Below are 14,141 nucleotides of genomic sequence, written 5' to 3'. Positions count from 1 at the left end.
CGTCTGGCATAGTTTTCACACACATACATGAAGTTATTTGTGAACATGTCTGTACTGTGTTGTGTGACTTTAAAAAAAGTGCAGTGGTAAAGGTCCCACGTGACAGTACGGATGCGACTCTGTACTGCGTTCAGGGCACCTCCTGTGCCGCATTCAAGTGCTCTTGATCAGAGATAAAGATGAATATATAATCTAAATTTAATCTCCAAATATCAGTGTTGGAATGTAACTATATACATTTACCGAATTGTTTGCACTACAATACACATTTTCAACTAGTAGTCCTACCGGTAATAACATACACATACTTTTTATAGAGACATATTGTACTTGTTACTTCACTCCATTTATCTGACTGCTGTAGTTACTAATAGAACTGTTGAGATTTAGAATACACAATCTATGATCAGTTAATGAATAATCATGCAAGGTTCAAGGTTTCATTTATTGTCATTGTACAACACAAGGTTGCACAACAAAATGCAGTTTGTACTCCCATTTTGGTACATAAGAAAAACACAAAAAAACAAATAAAAAAGAAATAGAGTTCACCAGATTTAACTATATAACTAGCATACAAATTAGTGAACAGTTTTGCTTATAGTGCTTCATATTTTTACAATTTGAATGCATGGATTTTACTTGTAATAAAGTGTTATTATATTTTGTTATTCTTACTTTTATCTTAGTATATGATCTGAGCACTTGCTCCAGGTATAAAGCCATTTTAAGCTTTGTTTGCTCATTGGCTGTGCGTGCTCATTGAGATTCCTACACTTGCATCGCGCCCTGAAGGCATCATCATCATTGACACATTAATAAACAACCCGCTAACCTGCTAATGTAGCCGAGCGTTATGTTGCGCCTATACCTTATAATAATAATAAAACAATAACACGGGGCTCCGTAGTCTGCAGCAAGATGGCAACCACTTTATTTCCTTTTCATACACTCCACAAGAACCTCTTTACTCTTTTCCGTCTTCCGTCTTATCCTTCACAATAAAAGCCCCAGACACATCCACTGGAACACTGCTTCCTAGAGAGCTCTTAAAGTAACTCAACATAACAGCGTTAATCATAACAGTTACAGCGATCACCTGCAAGTGGAAACTATTTTCATACTTTTTTTTAAGCAAGGAAAAGTTTGTTATGCCAATAACAAACCGCTTGCAGTGAAACACAACCCATGACCTTTCACCTTTCACTTTGTTTGTTACGGAAGACATGACCCACCGTGTAGCGCTGCAGGCCGCAAGAGTTTAACAACAAAGCAGCGAACAGGAGGCGGAAGGTGAACCAGAGCTACATGATCCGACCAACAGGTAAATTTAATCGGGTCGTTAAATCTCGGGCTTATTTCTTGCACTGTGCGTAACTCTCGTGTTAGCGCGAGTACACTGGGTGACATTGCACGTGCTTCCCTTTTTTTCTCCACCTTCACCAACCGCTGTAAAAGACGACAACAACAAAAATGGCTGATTGGACTTTCACATGGCAGTGTTACGAAACGGTGCCTGCTTATTAATGTGTAGTTAAAGATGTAACGTTAGACGCGGATAAAGAGTCGGTCACACTGGCTTTGAATACCAGCAGCACAGAAACTGTACCTTTTCATTAGCAAAGCTAGTCCATGCAGTCAAACTTCTCCTCTTTGTCCTGTGCTTTTGCATAACCATGAACGTAACGTTAGGTATTATATATGTAGTGTGTAACGTTAGCATGTATCGCAGCCTGAGGCGAACAGCTGTGACTGTTTACATGATTACACAGGGAGGCATTCAGGTCCGTCCGGCTTTGACCCTTTTAAATATTACAATTAAATAAACGCAACAACTCCCCTAGTCTGATGCAGCTTGTCATTGAATTGATTCTGCGTATATTTGTTGAATGCTTTAATGAACTGAGAGCTCAGGTATGCTGTTTTTCAAATACCCTCGTGGGTATTTGTATAATATATAATGTTTTGCATTATGTAAACACAAGGACTTAGTGTCCGAGGTGCAAATTAGCCTGCACAGTTCATTGATTCAAAGAGTAGGAGAGAGAAGTGGACCTGGTTTATTGTGATGGTCCACGAAATACAAGGTCACATAACAGAGTTGAGATTGATTGAGGAAGTCTGTATGTAGTAAAAACAGTAATATATCAACATTCATTTGGGTTTTTGTGCTGGTATTCTGACAAAATCAGCATACATTTTCAGCGTGTATTTTCTTACTCGTATATTCTGACATTTTATAGACCGACTGATTGATCAATTAAATAAATAAATGGCAGATTAATTAATAACTGAGATAAGTATTAGTTGCAGCCTTATTTAAGCTATTTATTGTGCGAGAGCCCTGTATTGTTACACATAGACTGATTTAGTGTGTTATCTGGTATTGCAATGCAATGCCAATCTTGACAGCCGTCCTGGGACCAGTCCAAATTCTGAAAGAAAGAATGAATCTTTTAGTGAACCCAGCAGGTGCTTACATCTGATCACAGAGCTGTACTCTTGTTTACAGGTGTGATGGCAGTTGGAGGGCTGATGACTGGAGATGCGTGGCTTTAGGGGTGCAGCGCTGCTCTAGCCGGCACCATGCAGCAGAAAGGTGCGATCCGAATTATCGAATGGGAGGACCTGGACAAGAGGAAGTTCTACTCCCTGGGTGTGTTCATGACCCTGACCACCAGGGCCACCGTCTACCCGGCCAGCCTCATCCGCACTCGGCTCCAGGTGCAGAAGGGGAAGGCCCTCTACTCCGGCACCGTTGATGCTTTCTGCAAGATCCTGCGAGCGGAGGGTGTGCGAGGCCTCTACCGTGGCTTCATGGTCAATACGTTCACCCTGGTCTCAGGACAGGCTTATATCACCACCTATGAACTGGTGCGCAGGTATGTGCACCAGTACTCGCCCAGTAACACGGTGAAGTCGGTGGTGGCTGGAGGGGCAGCTTCCCTGGTGGCCCAGACCATCACGGTGCCGATAGACGTGGTGTCCCAGCACTTGATGATGCAAGGACAGGGGGAGCACCTGACTCGCTTCAAGGCCAAACCCAAAACGATGCTCGCAACAACTAAGCGCAGACTGACTTTCGGGCAGACCCGTGACATCACGGTGCAGATATTTGCAGCCGATGGTTTCAAGGGATTTTACAGGGGCTACGTGGCGTCGCTTCTCACGTACATCCCGAACAGTGCACTGTGGTGGCCTTTTTATCATTTTTATACAGGTAGGTCAACACTCTTGTTAGTTGTGGTTTACAGTAGCTGTTCTTAGCTGCTACATGCATGTTTTATATATCCTTTTGTGTTCCCAGGGCAGCTGTCCTTGTTGGCGCCAAGTGAGTGTCCCCATCTACTTCTGCAGGCTTTGGCCGGACCAATGGCAGCAGCAACCGCCTCCACCATCACCAACCCCATGGATGTTGTTCGTGCAAGAGTACAGGTAAACCCTGAAAGACACCATTGTGCGCCACATAAAAGCTGACATTCCATATGTATTTACATTTAAGGCTTTGACAGGATTTGAGAGGGTGGGGGATACAAATAAATTTAACATTTAATTATTATGTTATTACTTTGCTGTGGTCACATCAAGTCTATCATATCTGCATTGGACAACACCAAATACAGCTGGAGTCAGCTGGTTCTCTCTGTTGCTTCACTTCCTTTAGTTCCTAACGTTACTCAACAGTTCCTCAACTTGCTCTTGATTGCAGTGCAACAACAGGCTTGCTGGTCAGCTGATGTGTTTGTAGACGCTACTGGTTTTTAGTTGCTCTTGTATACATACACATCACTCTGTTTCATTCAGTGCTTATACATACGGAACTAAGCCCGTAACGGTTTTTGTTACTTCGCATTGTAAAAACTCAAACGTCTATGTTGCATCAGGATTGAAAGTTCATTGTAGACGTTGACAAAACAATCTTACCATGAAGTCTATTTAGTAGCTGTTCCTGAGCTTGTGATCGTATCACACAATATTCCTCAGTAAAATAAAATGACTTTTTGGTAAGATTTAGTTTTCATGGTCTTCAATACAAATCAAGATAAAATGCGATTGCAAATCAAAGGTGATTTAACAGATGTTCTGTCTGTTGAAGGTGGAGGGACGGTCGTCCGTTAGGGAGACCTTCAAGCAGCTGCTGGCAGAGGAGGGCGCCAGGGCGATGACCAAAGGGTTGTCCGCCCGCATCATTGCCTCCCTGCCCACGTCGGTGCTCATCGTGGTGGGATACGAGACTCTGAAGAGACTGAGTCTGCGAGCTGATCTCGTGGACTCCAGACACTGGTGAAGGGCCAGAGGGAACCAGGACGGCCTCGCACCGGGCTTCACCTCCTCACAGCCGGGCAGGAACTAGAGATAACAACCCAGATCTGTGTCCAGCCTCGGGGTGACCGCTCACCTGTGTAGCTGCTTTCCACACACCTTTGTAGATCTGTGGTGTTTTAATACAGGTTTGTGGCAGTAGAGTGCACATGGTGGGAGGTACAGGTGGTATTACCGCGTCTTTTTCTGGTTGTCAGACCCATTTCTACTAGCCTTGTTTTTGCTAAACGGTTTCTGTAAAACATTAAGATATAAGTGAAAACAATGTTCTGCATTTTGCTATAAATTTGCCTTTTAAAAAAAGAGCAGTGGATAACTCAAGGCTCCTATGATTATTACCACCTATACTGTATATTTGACCATTATGGAATGACTGCACCATTGTGTTTCTTTAACATTGTGTTTCTTTAATGCCTCTTTTTGTTTTCCTGTGTCATGGCACAGAGGCAGCCTAAGCTTGTGAGCACTTGATGCAGCTTTTACGTTCACAATCCAGCTGGGTTCAGGTTTTTTTTAAAATTATAAATAGTTACTCCGCAGTAAATCACATGTTTTTTTTTTCAAGATAATTTGCAACAAGGTCAGTCTAATGACTTTTTAATGTGCCAAATTCTTGAGACACAAATGACGTCTTTGCCCTTTTTGAGCATTTGTAGAGCAGAAAAGCTTGATATCTGTGTGCATTCCAGTGAAACTTTGTGCAGAGGTGAGAAACGTCTGCTCAGAATCTCACCTTAGTTTAGGCATAAATCAAGTAAGAATACGACTTATTTAATGAGAGCAATGCAGTTTCTGCAATGCAGGTCTTTGTAACCGAAAGGCTTTCTGTAATAAATGTAGCTTTATTTACCAGCTGTCTGTGAAGTCACTAGAACACAAGTGATCAACTTATCAACTTATCAACGTTCTAGGCGGGTGTTTCTGCTTCTTTTTGTCTGTGTAAATGGAATATACAAAACAAAGTGTAGATCGAGAGAATAGAGGTAACGTTACAGGCCTGGGATCAGATCGCTGAACAAGAGGTGGGGATTTTCCAGTTGTGTTCTGTACATTATTTACAGCGCTCGGATGTCTGGGGATCACATCGCCAACTGTTTGGTTACAGAACAAAAACCACAGGTGCCATTGTTTGCTTAAAGCGGACACACAGGCAGAGCAAAGACACCCGCAGACACAACTCAACTCCTAAAGTTGCCTTCAGATTTCAGTCACTTAAAGAGTGCGAGGTACATCAACGAGGCCATACTTGGATGTGATTACTGCCAGAAAACACATCTCAGTGAGGGTTGACACACTCTGCTCCTCCTTTTATAAAATGAAATCTTATGCAAACAGCACTCTTCAGTTTGATGGATCAGTTTCTGAACTGATGCGATTATGTCTGAAAAGGACCTTTGCCGATGTGGTGGAAGTGCTCCGCGTGTATTTACCGACTACCTGCAGTGTGTGCGACAGCAAAGAATTGTTAAACGTGCAGTTTGATGCGATTTAAACTTGTGTACCTTCGATGAAAAGTAATAAATAATTCTGAATCACTGCAACTAGTTTGAGTGTATGTACTTTATAAAAATGTCTTTGTTTAGTAGTTTAGAATCGGTTCATTATGAGGCTGCAGTTCACCTGCTGGGCCACCGGAGGGAGCACTACCTCACCTCCAACACTGATGAAACAAAGCTCCCTCTAAGCTTACATTTCCTCAATGCCTTTGCCACAATCTTTTTAATTTACTAGATCCCAAAGTATTGTGGCAAAGTATTGCCACAAAACTGACAAATGGCAAGTAGTAAAGCCGTTGGTTATCAAGTCAGAAATTTAAGTAAATGGATAAAAATGTGCACGAAGACCGAAAAGAAGAAAAACGCAAGATAAATAAAGTTTTACTTCATCGTAAAGGAAAAAATATATATATTTTTAACTGATTGTAGATCCAAGTATAAAGCCATATTTGATGATCTTTTGTTACCAAAGCACTGAATTGATCTGAAACCTCAAGATATTCAATATACAATTAAATGCAATCCAAATCAAATTATTGAATGATAAATAACAAACGTTCAGCCCAAAAACTAAAACAATACAATCGAAACAAGAGTACAAAAACAACCCTTTTATTTGACCGTAGTGGGCCAGTGCAAACCCCCCCCATCACATTTACAGTTCGCCTCCCTCCCTCCCCCAATTACCGACTTCAACTCCATGATTTGATAAACAGCTGTGTAGCTCCTCTCCCCTTCCGCCCGTACAGCACCATCATCACATGGGACAGTCGTAGATGTGGATGGCGCGGTCGTCTCCGGCCGAGATGATCTTTGAGCCTTTGCTGTTGTACTTTACACTCCACACCTGAACAAAACAGGAGCAGAAGCACAGATAATGGGATTCAAGTGACATGAAAAGTGATATTCCACAATCACAAAAGTGTCCACATATTAAATATTATGCATTCAGCTATTTTTAAAAAAAGGGAATAAATGTCCTTGCTTGGAGAAATTAACCCTTTGACCGACTGGATCCTCAAAAGTTTACAATGATGTTTTTCTATGTTATTATTATTATACAGTTTGTTCCGTTACTGTCCAGCTGCATTAAGACTGAAGAAGAGTAAGTCAGTTAAAGCACAAACCAAGCAGGTATACTAGTTAAAACTGGAGCCGTTACAGATGCTTTTTACAAACACCTCACCAAGTGGTGCAGAAAGCTGAGACTTAAGCTAACAAGGGCTACAAAAATGCTCTAAACAGAAGAACAAAGCCAAGCTGAACAATTAATTGGCTGCAAATTGTCCCTGAAGATTTTCATTTCATGATGACACACAAAAACAATAGAGCGGTCAGCTGCCTGTGATCTCTGAGGAGCCGTGATATTTAATTTGGAGAACAGATGAGCCTCCCCACAGGCGTCTGCAACCAGGGATCTAATGACAGCAGGGTTTATTGGTTTAGCCCGAGCTGAGACGTCAGAGAAGGGTCATGTGAGGGGCCACTCCGTGACATTGGCCGTATTGATTCCCCCCCCACCCCAACACATCAGCAGATGCATTTTCTCCCTTTGAATCGGATTATAAACGCGTTCCGCGAGGATGCGCCGGGTTCTCTTTGTCACCTGGTCTTGATGGTCGAAGAAAGTGTTGATACACGCTCTGGAGCCGGCGTCCCAAACCTTCACACTCTTGTCAGACGAGCTGAAGGGTAGCACAGGAGAGAGGACTTGTTTTTAACAGTTTAAAAGTCAAACGTTGTGTTGTCTGGCTGACCTGCTCAGTTTATTTTGCCAGTGTGAACTGGAAACTTTGTCTGGAAAAACAGCCTCAGCTGACAAACGGTTTCACAGGATGAGAGTGAAAGCTTGGGAGAGCAGACGGCTGCTAATATACACCGACAGTCAAAAACAGATGCTTTACATTATAGATTAGAATGTATTTACAACAGCGTGGTCTGTTTCAGGTCTATCCATATTTTCTTCTGGTGGTAAAATGTATTGTTGCAGACATGCAGGTTTTATAAAACGTAATCCTGTGTTATGTGGCAACCTGAAGTTCCCTGTGGTGTTTGATTTTTACCTTGAGACGAAGTGGGTGTTATCTGGAGAGAAAGCCACATTAAGAACCCACGCTCCGTGTCCACTCAGTGTGGCGGCCAGGTTGGCATGTTGCCTGTAAAACAATAGCTGAAAGTTAAAAACAAAACACCCTTTTTCCTTCTATACTGTTTTTGTGTTTGTCACTTCTGGAACACTGGTGCGTCCTTCTCCTCCCTTGTGCGGTGTGTGTGTGTGTGTGTGTGTGTGTGTGTGTCTATATATTACTGTGTATCTCTGAGCATCTCTGGCACAGAATACAGTTCATTCACAAACTCCTCAGCATCCACAAACTCACACGTCATATATTTTGATGTAGCCGTCGTCGGAGGCTGTGACCAGGAGCTGGGAGTCGGGGGAGAAAGTGAGGGATCTGATGGGCATGGCGTGACCTGAAGAGAGAGGAGACTTATTTAGCTTCCTCACTGAGGTCTGAAAGGTGGTTGATCAATTAACTGATGAAAAGAAAACACATTTTAGTGGCTAAACATCTTCCAGCTTGTGCGAATCTGAGTATTTGCTGCTTTCTCTGTTTATTATAATTATGCATCTAACTTTTAGTCAAACAAAACAAGCAATCTGAACACCTTGACATCTAGAACATTGTGGTGGACGTTGTTAATTAATATATATATATTAATATTTGAACCTACCTTCCAGTGTGTGGAGTAGCTTTCCAGTGGCGATGTCGAAGATGTTGATGATTCCATCGATGGCTCCGCTGGCCAAATATTTTCCATCAGGGCTCTGAGAGGCAAAACAGAAGAAAACCAATGTTATCGATTCTAAAGACAGCTTCCAAAAATTAGACATGAGACTGGATGAGCTATTGCTAGTTCTAAAAGCCTTTAAAAATAAGCATTGGAGCTGGAGAGAAAGACTTAACCAAGTTAAAAGAAGGGGAAACACAAATCAAGATGAGTTACTGTGAAGACGAGACAGTGAGGTCACCACCCAGTAGAGCCACCACCCAGCCGGCCAACAGGACAATTTATGGCTCCTTACGTAAGCTATGCTCAAGATGAATTTCCCTCGAGTGTCCAGAGAATATTCCTTCTTGCCGCTGTCCACACCGAAGATGTTGACCTTGCCGTGGTGGCTTCCTGTGGCAATGTGTTTGGAGTCTGGGGAGAAGGCGAGCGACCAAGCGTCAACTAGAGAGGAGAGCAGAAAGATAGAGAGGGAAGGCTGAGCATATTATACTTATTCTTTTCAAGGACATGTTTATTCTAATAATGCAGCAAACACAACCGAATTAATGCCATGTGTCTTTTCTGTTAAAATGTCTTTTTAATGTGTCTACCTACTGTATTGTCAGTTGTATTGTAATGTCAATCTTTAGCCAACAAGCCAAATATTATAACGTAAATCCACAAAACAAAGGTTTCACATTAACAGGACTTACTCCTGAAGATTCAAAATGTACTAAAATACACGACGTCCCAAGAGAGGAAAGAAAAAGGTCTCCAGTCCAGTGACCCAGACCAACCACTGAGTGGACTGGAGTGTCACTAATGGGAGGTGACATGACATTCGATGAATTACAGCTTGGTTCAAGATACACAACAACAGAGACATTTGTGTGTGTGGGGTTGAGAGTAAAAAATAAAACAAGCTCGCTGTGCTACACAGCAGAGCAGACAAGCTGTCATCCCCTGCAGGTTGGTTTTTATACTAAACTCAGTGACTATTCCCATGTAGTGGACTCATTCCGGTGCTGTGTGCTAAACAGTAAAAAAGGTAACAAGCACAACCACAAGGATCATGAATTTAAATTACACAGAAGACAAAAGCTCTCTTATTCAAAATCTCAGAGAAAATAAAATGTTCATTTAGTTCAGATGTCAGATATAGAGCTGAGGGAAGCATGCTCTCTCTACTCATCACGCTATCACACCACCCAATACAAAGTCATTTTAAAATGTTCCTGATGCTCTGAGGTCCAGTCATACCTGGTCCGGCGTCCATGGACTTGATCTGTTTCCCAGAATCGAGGTCCCAGACACGGATGTGAGCATCGAGGGAGCTGGAGGCGGCGATGGCTCCGTTGTGACTGATGTCCACTGACACCACACCCAGCTGGTGGCCCTCCAGAGTCCACTGCAGCTCCAGCTTCTCATCTGACCTGCAGGAACAGTGAGAGACTATTCGGTCACGTCAAGTCAAATAAACTCAAACTCAACTTTTAGGCCAACACAGACAACTAGTTCTTAAAAGTGCTCAGACGAAAGAAATGTAACATCTACAGTTCAACAACAAGTGGACAAAATCTGTACAGCCATGATGTGAAAACTGTAAAGGATGTTTGTGTCTGGTGAATATAGAGAGAACAAAAAGAGACAAAACACAAATACAATATTGTGCAAAAAAACATTCACCATTTCCAGACTTTCACCATATCGTCTAGTGAGCCGGTGATGATGGTTTCTGACCCATCCGACTCACTTTTACCCCACGCTGCTGTCCAGATAGCGTCATCGTGTGCTGAAACAAACATGACAGTGTGATTACAAGTGATGTTTAACACCTGAAACATGCGGGGCGGTTATTATGGTCGACAAATCCAATGAAAACACCAAAACCAATCATTTGTTAGCACGTCTCTCAATACTATCTGACTTTCCCCAGATTATCTGTTGTCCTCAGCTCTAAGCATGAACATAAAGTGTAATTTTTCATCAAGTTTTTTAAGCATACGTTACTCAAAAAGGAGTTAATTGTGCATTAGTGTGCCAGCTGCTCTCTCTCTATACAACTAGTCCCCCTCTGTGTCTGGACAGGGAGGTTGGGAGGTGAAGCCTTGTGCTTCCCTCTAACGGACCAATACTGATACAAACACCCTCACACTGACCTCATGCACCTTTCAACATCTTTTAATTATCTTATCCATTACTGCGCTACAACTCAACAGTATACTATTTGCACTACTTGCATTATGTGCACCTCACTACTTTACTATCACTGCACAGCATTTCACATGCAGCTACATGTTAAGTTATCACACTTATTTCATTTATTGCTCATTGTCTTTTATGCTCTAAGCTTCTGTTACGGCAAAATGCCTTGCTGGAACTCATGAAGTTCTCTCTCATTAGCACACATTTGGTTCTCTAGTGAGTCTTTACAGCGGGATGGTGAATGTGGGATTGACTTAAAATAAATGTCAGTGTTCATGGTTATGAAGCAGCATGTCACCCAGCACATCTGTGCGGCTCACTGATTTGTTTTTAATAGATTTTGGGGAACAGTGGAGCTCTATGACAATGTATGACAGTTATAGAGGGAGATCTGTTTATGCATGCGGTTACTCACCGTGTTCTTGCTTGAAAAGAATACTGTACTGAAATCAAAACACATGTCTAGTAAGTATTTGAGGTGTTTCACTCAGGAAACAAATAAAGTGAGCAATATATTGACTGTAAATGTGAGACTATTTAAATTGGTTGCTTACTTGAGTGCTCATTTTCTTGGTCCTGGGAGTTTGAGTCGGTTAGATTACCTCACGTTAACCTGAAAACAAACGTAAAGTGTGTTAGCTTTGACAAAGCAGGACATGTTCATTTAAAATAACTTAGTTTTCATTAGCTAACATTAGTTTTGCTGCCTTGAAACACACAGCTTATGGTCAACAGCTTAAATGTGTAGAGCTGCCAGAGTTAATGGGAAAACAGCCAAATAAATACCAAATTAAACGTAAGGTTAACAGCACAATATTTGTGTATTTGCAGAAGAAAAAGCTGCTAAACTACCACGGCTAACCTGAGCTAGCTGTGACTAGCAGCGGCTATCATTGCAGGTTAGCGCGACAACAAAGTGCAGTTTGCTGTAATAACAACTACCAGAATATCACGTGATCACCCAGTTTAACGGACTATCTATTTTCACGATAGGGTATTTAACTATGATGTAAAATGCGCTCACATACCTTTAAATCTCCTAATAAGATGTTTTATTCAATTTTTGAAACTCGGCGATTTACATATGAGACGCCATGACAGCTTCGGCGTAACTTCCGCTTTCGTTCTTCTTCGTTTGTTTCAAAACGGTTGGCGAATAACGCCCGAATTGCACCATCACCCCCAGCGCTGCTGTGGAGATAAAAGCAATTACTGGAGTTGAAAAATATACAGTATTTGGCATTATTAATTACATGTAAAAACATATAAATACATTAAATAAACATAATTTAAAATCGAATAGGTGTTTTAACTAATAAAGCAATCATTATGATTTAAGCATTTCTGTAATTTTTTCTCTGACAACAGTGGGACAGAGTACTGGAAATATTATTGTGTAGATAAACCCACAATATTCCCAATTGTTTAACTAAGTGTTTCATTGATAGCCCAATTTAAATGTAGTTGTATGGAATTAATCATATTATACATATTTCTACCCAAACTTACAGCTTGTGGATAAATAAGTGATTTTAGAAACTGATTTTTGCAGCGGCTCACGATTAATATTTTGACTTTAGTAAAACCTCTGTTGTGCAGAGAGAAAGGCAAACCTGGGCCAGATGAGTTGGGTGAAAAATATTCCAATATTTTGACAGTTGGTGCAGCAGCAGTCTGAGCTCCACACACTCAAAAACAGTTGTCAAGATAAAGTTTTAAGAGAATTATTCCAAGTGGAGAAAAGCAAATACAGCCGGTGTGTTTGAAATAACTCCTGAAGTAAAGCTGAAATGGGCAGTTGTGTTATAGAGAAAGGACATCAGTGTGAATCTCCTGACAGCCTGAGTGAAGAAGATGAGAGATGTCCTATTTAGAGCAGTGTTTGTGTTACAGACTCAGCATCTCACCCAGAGCGATTTATTCTTGTATAGGACGGAAAAGTCTTTAAAAATACCAGTAAACAGTCACAAGATGCTAAAACCCTCATTAAACCCCAAATAAAAAAAATAATATATTTTTAGTGTTGGCAGATCAAGACATAACGACCCATCACTTATACTCAACAGTCAAACATCCACAGTCTTTCAAAAAAATCTAGTTAAAAAATAACAACTCTTGAACAAACTCAAAATTGTAATATATAAATAAATACATCGGTTACATACTGTGGACAAGACTCATGAGAAGGTTGGATCATAGGATCCAAATTGGAATAAATTTCTGACTTGTTTTTATCGATCACATACACCACCCATTACCCATCATGGACTGACTTCTTTCTAAATCTTTACATGCTTGTTCCAAAGGCTGTTGTATCAACATCTTCAGTAATGTTATTGTACTTTTTCATCCATGCTATAGGGAGGAAAATTAATCTCCAAAAGCAATTATATGAACACTGAAGATGTCAAGTTAACCTCAACCATCAAAATTGTACATGTACTTGTATTTTTCCTTTTTATTGGTCCTGCAGGTAACGAAGCTATTTTCAGCCAAGTGATTAATTTGTTATATTCAGGGAAATAATAATGAAGCCAGCGTAATGGCATTAGCTGCAGCATGCTGAAGGGAGAGGAAAGGAGCAGGACGTCTGTTGTCATTATCTTTTGAGATGACAAAATAAAGTGCTTTGAGAGCAGAACAATATCAAATCTCTCTCTCTCTCTATCTATCGAATCATTCTGTTTGTATATTGAGGTATTACTGTAGTCTATTTTTGCCTAAAGACAAAAACTAAATATTAAATGCTTCTTTTTGATTGAAAACATAGAGTATAAATGGATATATTTATAGTAATATCGAGATAAAGATTGAGAAAACTGGTAGAAATTCAGAATCAAAGCTTCGTCCCGCACAAACTTTTGGATACGTCTCATATTTCTAATATTCTTTAGATGTATAAAAGTGCCTCTTTGTCTCTGCTCTGTTCTTTAAGCACAGATTGACGCAATAATTAAATATAACTGCAAGAGGTCTTTAAAAATGCTCGCTCCTGATGTAATCATCCTTTTACTACTTTTGGCTTTTAAATTATCAGTCCAGCCTGATTATGGGATTCAGTCTTGGTGCACTGTGTCAATGGAAACTTTGGAGATATTAAAAGAAGTGGAACTTTTAAGCTGAGGTGTCTGTTTCTAAGAGGTTTTGAGTCATTTAAATCCGTCCTGTGGAAACTATTTCTGATCCAACACTTAAATATAACATTTGGGAAATGTTTGAATCTAGTAGAGTTGATTATAAAATCTCTGACCAGTTGTGTTTGGGTGTTGATGCCATGCTCCTGGTTTAAGTAGTGTAGTAATTGTCAACTTCCTCTAAAATCATTTTGATAATTTTCCCTTTCTT

At 40.8% G+C, this 14,141-nt stretch overlaps 2 protein-coding genes across 5 annotated transcripts; one reads left to right on the top strand and one right to left on the bottom strand.

Annotated features, from left to right (window-relative positions):
- Positions 1-426: 426 nt before the first annotated feature.
- Positions 427-11,926, bottom strand: skic8 (SKI8 subunit of superkiller complex). Of its 2 annotated transcripts, none has more exons than XM_076089500.1 (12): positions 11,825-11,926; positions 11,351-11,409; positions 11,212-11,239; positions 10,278-10,383; positions 9,852-10,024; positions 8,905-9,053; positions 8,553-8,646; positions 8,198-8,291; positions 7,883-7,975; positions 7,426-7,504; positions 6,507-6,666; positions 427-5,414 (listed from the first exon to the last, which is right to left on the bottom strand). In XM_076089500.1, exons 2-11 carry the CDS (start codon positions 11,360-11,362, stop codon positions 6,577-6,579), a joined length of 918 nt encoding a protein of 305 aa, XP_075945615.1. In that variant the 5' UTR covers positions 11,363-11,409; positions 11,825-11,926; the 3' UTR covers positions 427-5,414; positions 6,507-6,576. The 2 variants fall into 2 exon arrangements, with proteins under 2 accessions (XP_075945615.1, XP_075945616.1); XM_076089501.1 differs by having other exon boundaries at positions 427-4,557.
- Positions 1,039-5,860, top strand: slc25a44a (solute carrier family 25 member 44a). Of its 3 annotated transcripts, none has more exons than XR_012953409.1 (4): positions 1,040-1,324; positions 2,513-3,220; positions 3,313-3,435; positions 4,097-4,235. XR_012953409.1 is itself a non-coding variant. In XM_076089498.1 (4 exons), the coding sequence occupies exons 2-4, from the start codon at positions 2,587-2,589 to the stop codon at positions 4,286-4,288; spliced, it is 954 nt and encodes a 317-aa protein (XP_075945613.1). In that variant the 5' UTR covers positions 1,056-1,324; positions 2,513-2,586; the 3' UTR covers positions 4,289-5,860. The 3 variants fall into 3 exon arrangements, 2 of the variants coding, with proteins under 2 accessions (XP_075945614.1, XP_075945613.1); XM_076089498.1 differs by having other exon boundaries at positions 1,056-1,324; positions 3,308-3,435; positions 4,097-5,860; XM_076089499.1 differs by lacking the exon at positions 4,097-4,235 and having other exon boundaries at positions 1,039-1,324; positions 3,313-3,464.
- Positions 11,927-14,141: the final 2,215 nt, after the last annotated feature.

Source organism: Anarhichas minor, unplaced genomic scaffold, assembly GCF_050575085.1.
Source record: "Anarhichas minor isolate MPS153535 unplaced genomic scaffold, ASM5057508v1 ptg000011l, whole genome shotgun sequence".
NCBI classification, from domain to species: Eukaryota; Metazoa; Chordata; class Actinopteri; order Perciformes; family Anarhichadidae; genus Anarhichas; species Anarhichas minor.
The sequence above is the reverse complement of the archived record's forward strand: the minus strand, read 5'-3'. Positions and strand labels throughout refer to the sequence as shown.

Excerpts from the sequence above, each read along its gene's own strand:
- slc25a44a (XM_076089498.1), top strand. The coding sequence starts at position 2,587 with ATGCAGCAGAAAGGTGCGATCCGAATTATCGAATGGGAGGACCTGGAC. Across the intron at positions 3,221-3,307 it reads TTTTTATCATTTTTATACAG|GGCAGCTGTCCTTGTTGGCG; the intron begins GTAGGTCAACAC and ends TTGTGTTCCCAG. Across the intron at positions 3,436-4,096 it reads TTGTTCGTGCAAGAGTACAG|GTGGAGGGACGGTCGTCCGT; the intron begins GTAAACCCTGAA and ends TGTCTGTTGAAG.
- skic8 (XM_076089500.1), bottom strand. Across the intron at positions 10,384-11,211 it reads TCTTTTCAAGCAAGAACACG|CACACGATGACGCTATCTGG; the intron begins GTGAGTAACCGC and ends TGTTTGTTTCAG. Across the intron at positions 10,025-10,277 it reads ATGGTGAAAGTCTGGAAATG|GTCAGATGAGAAGCTGGAGC; the intron begins GTGAATGTTTTT and ends CTGTTCCTGCAG.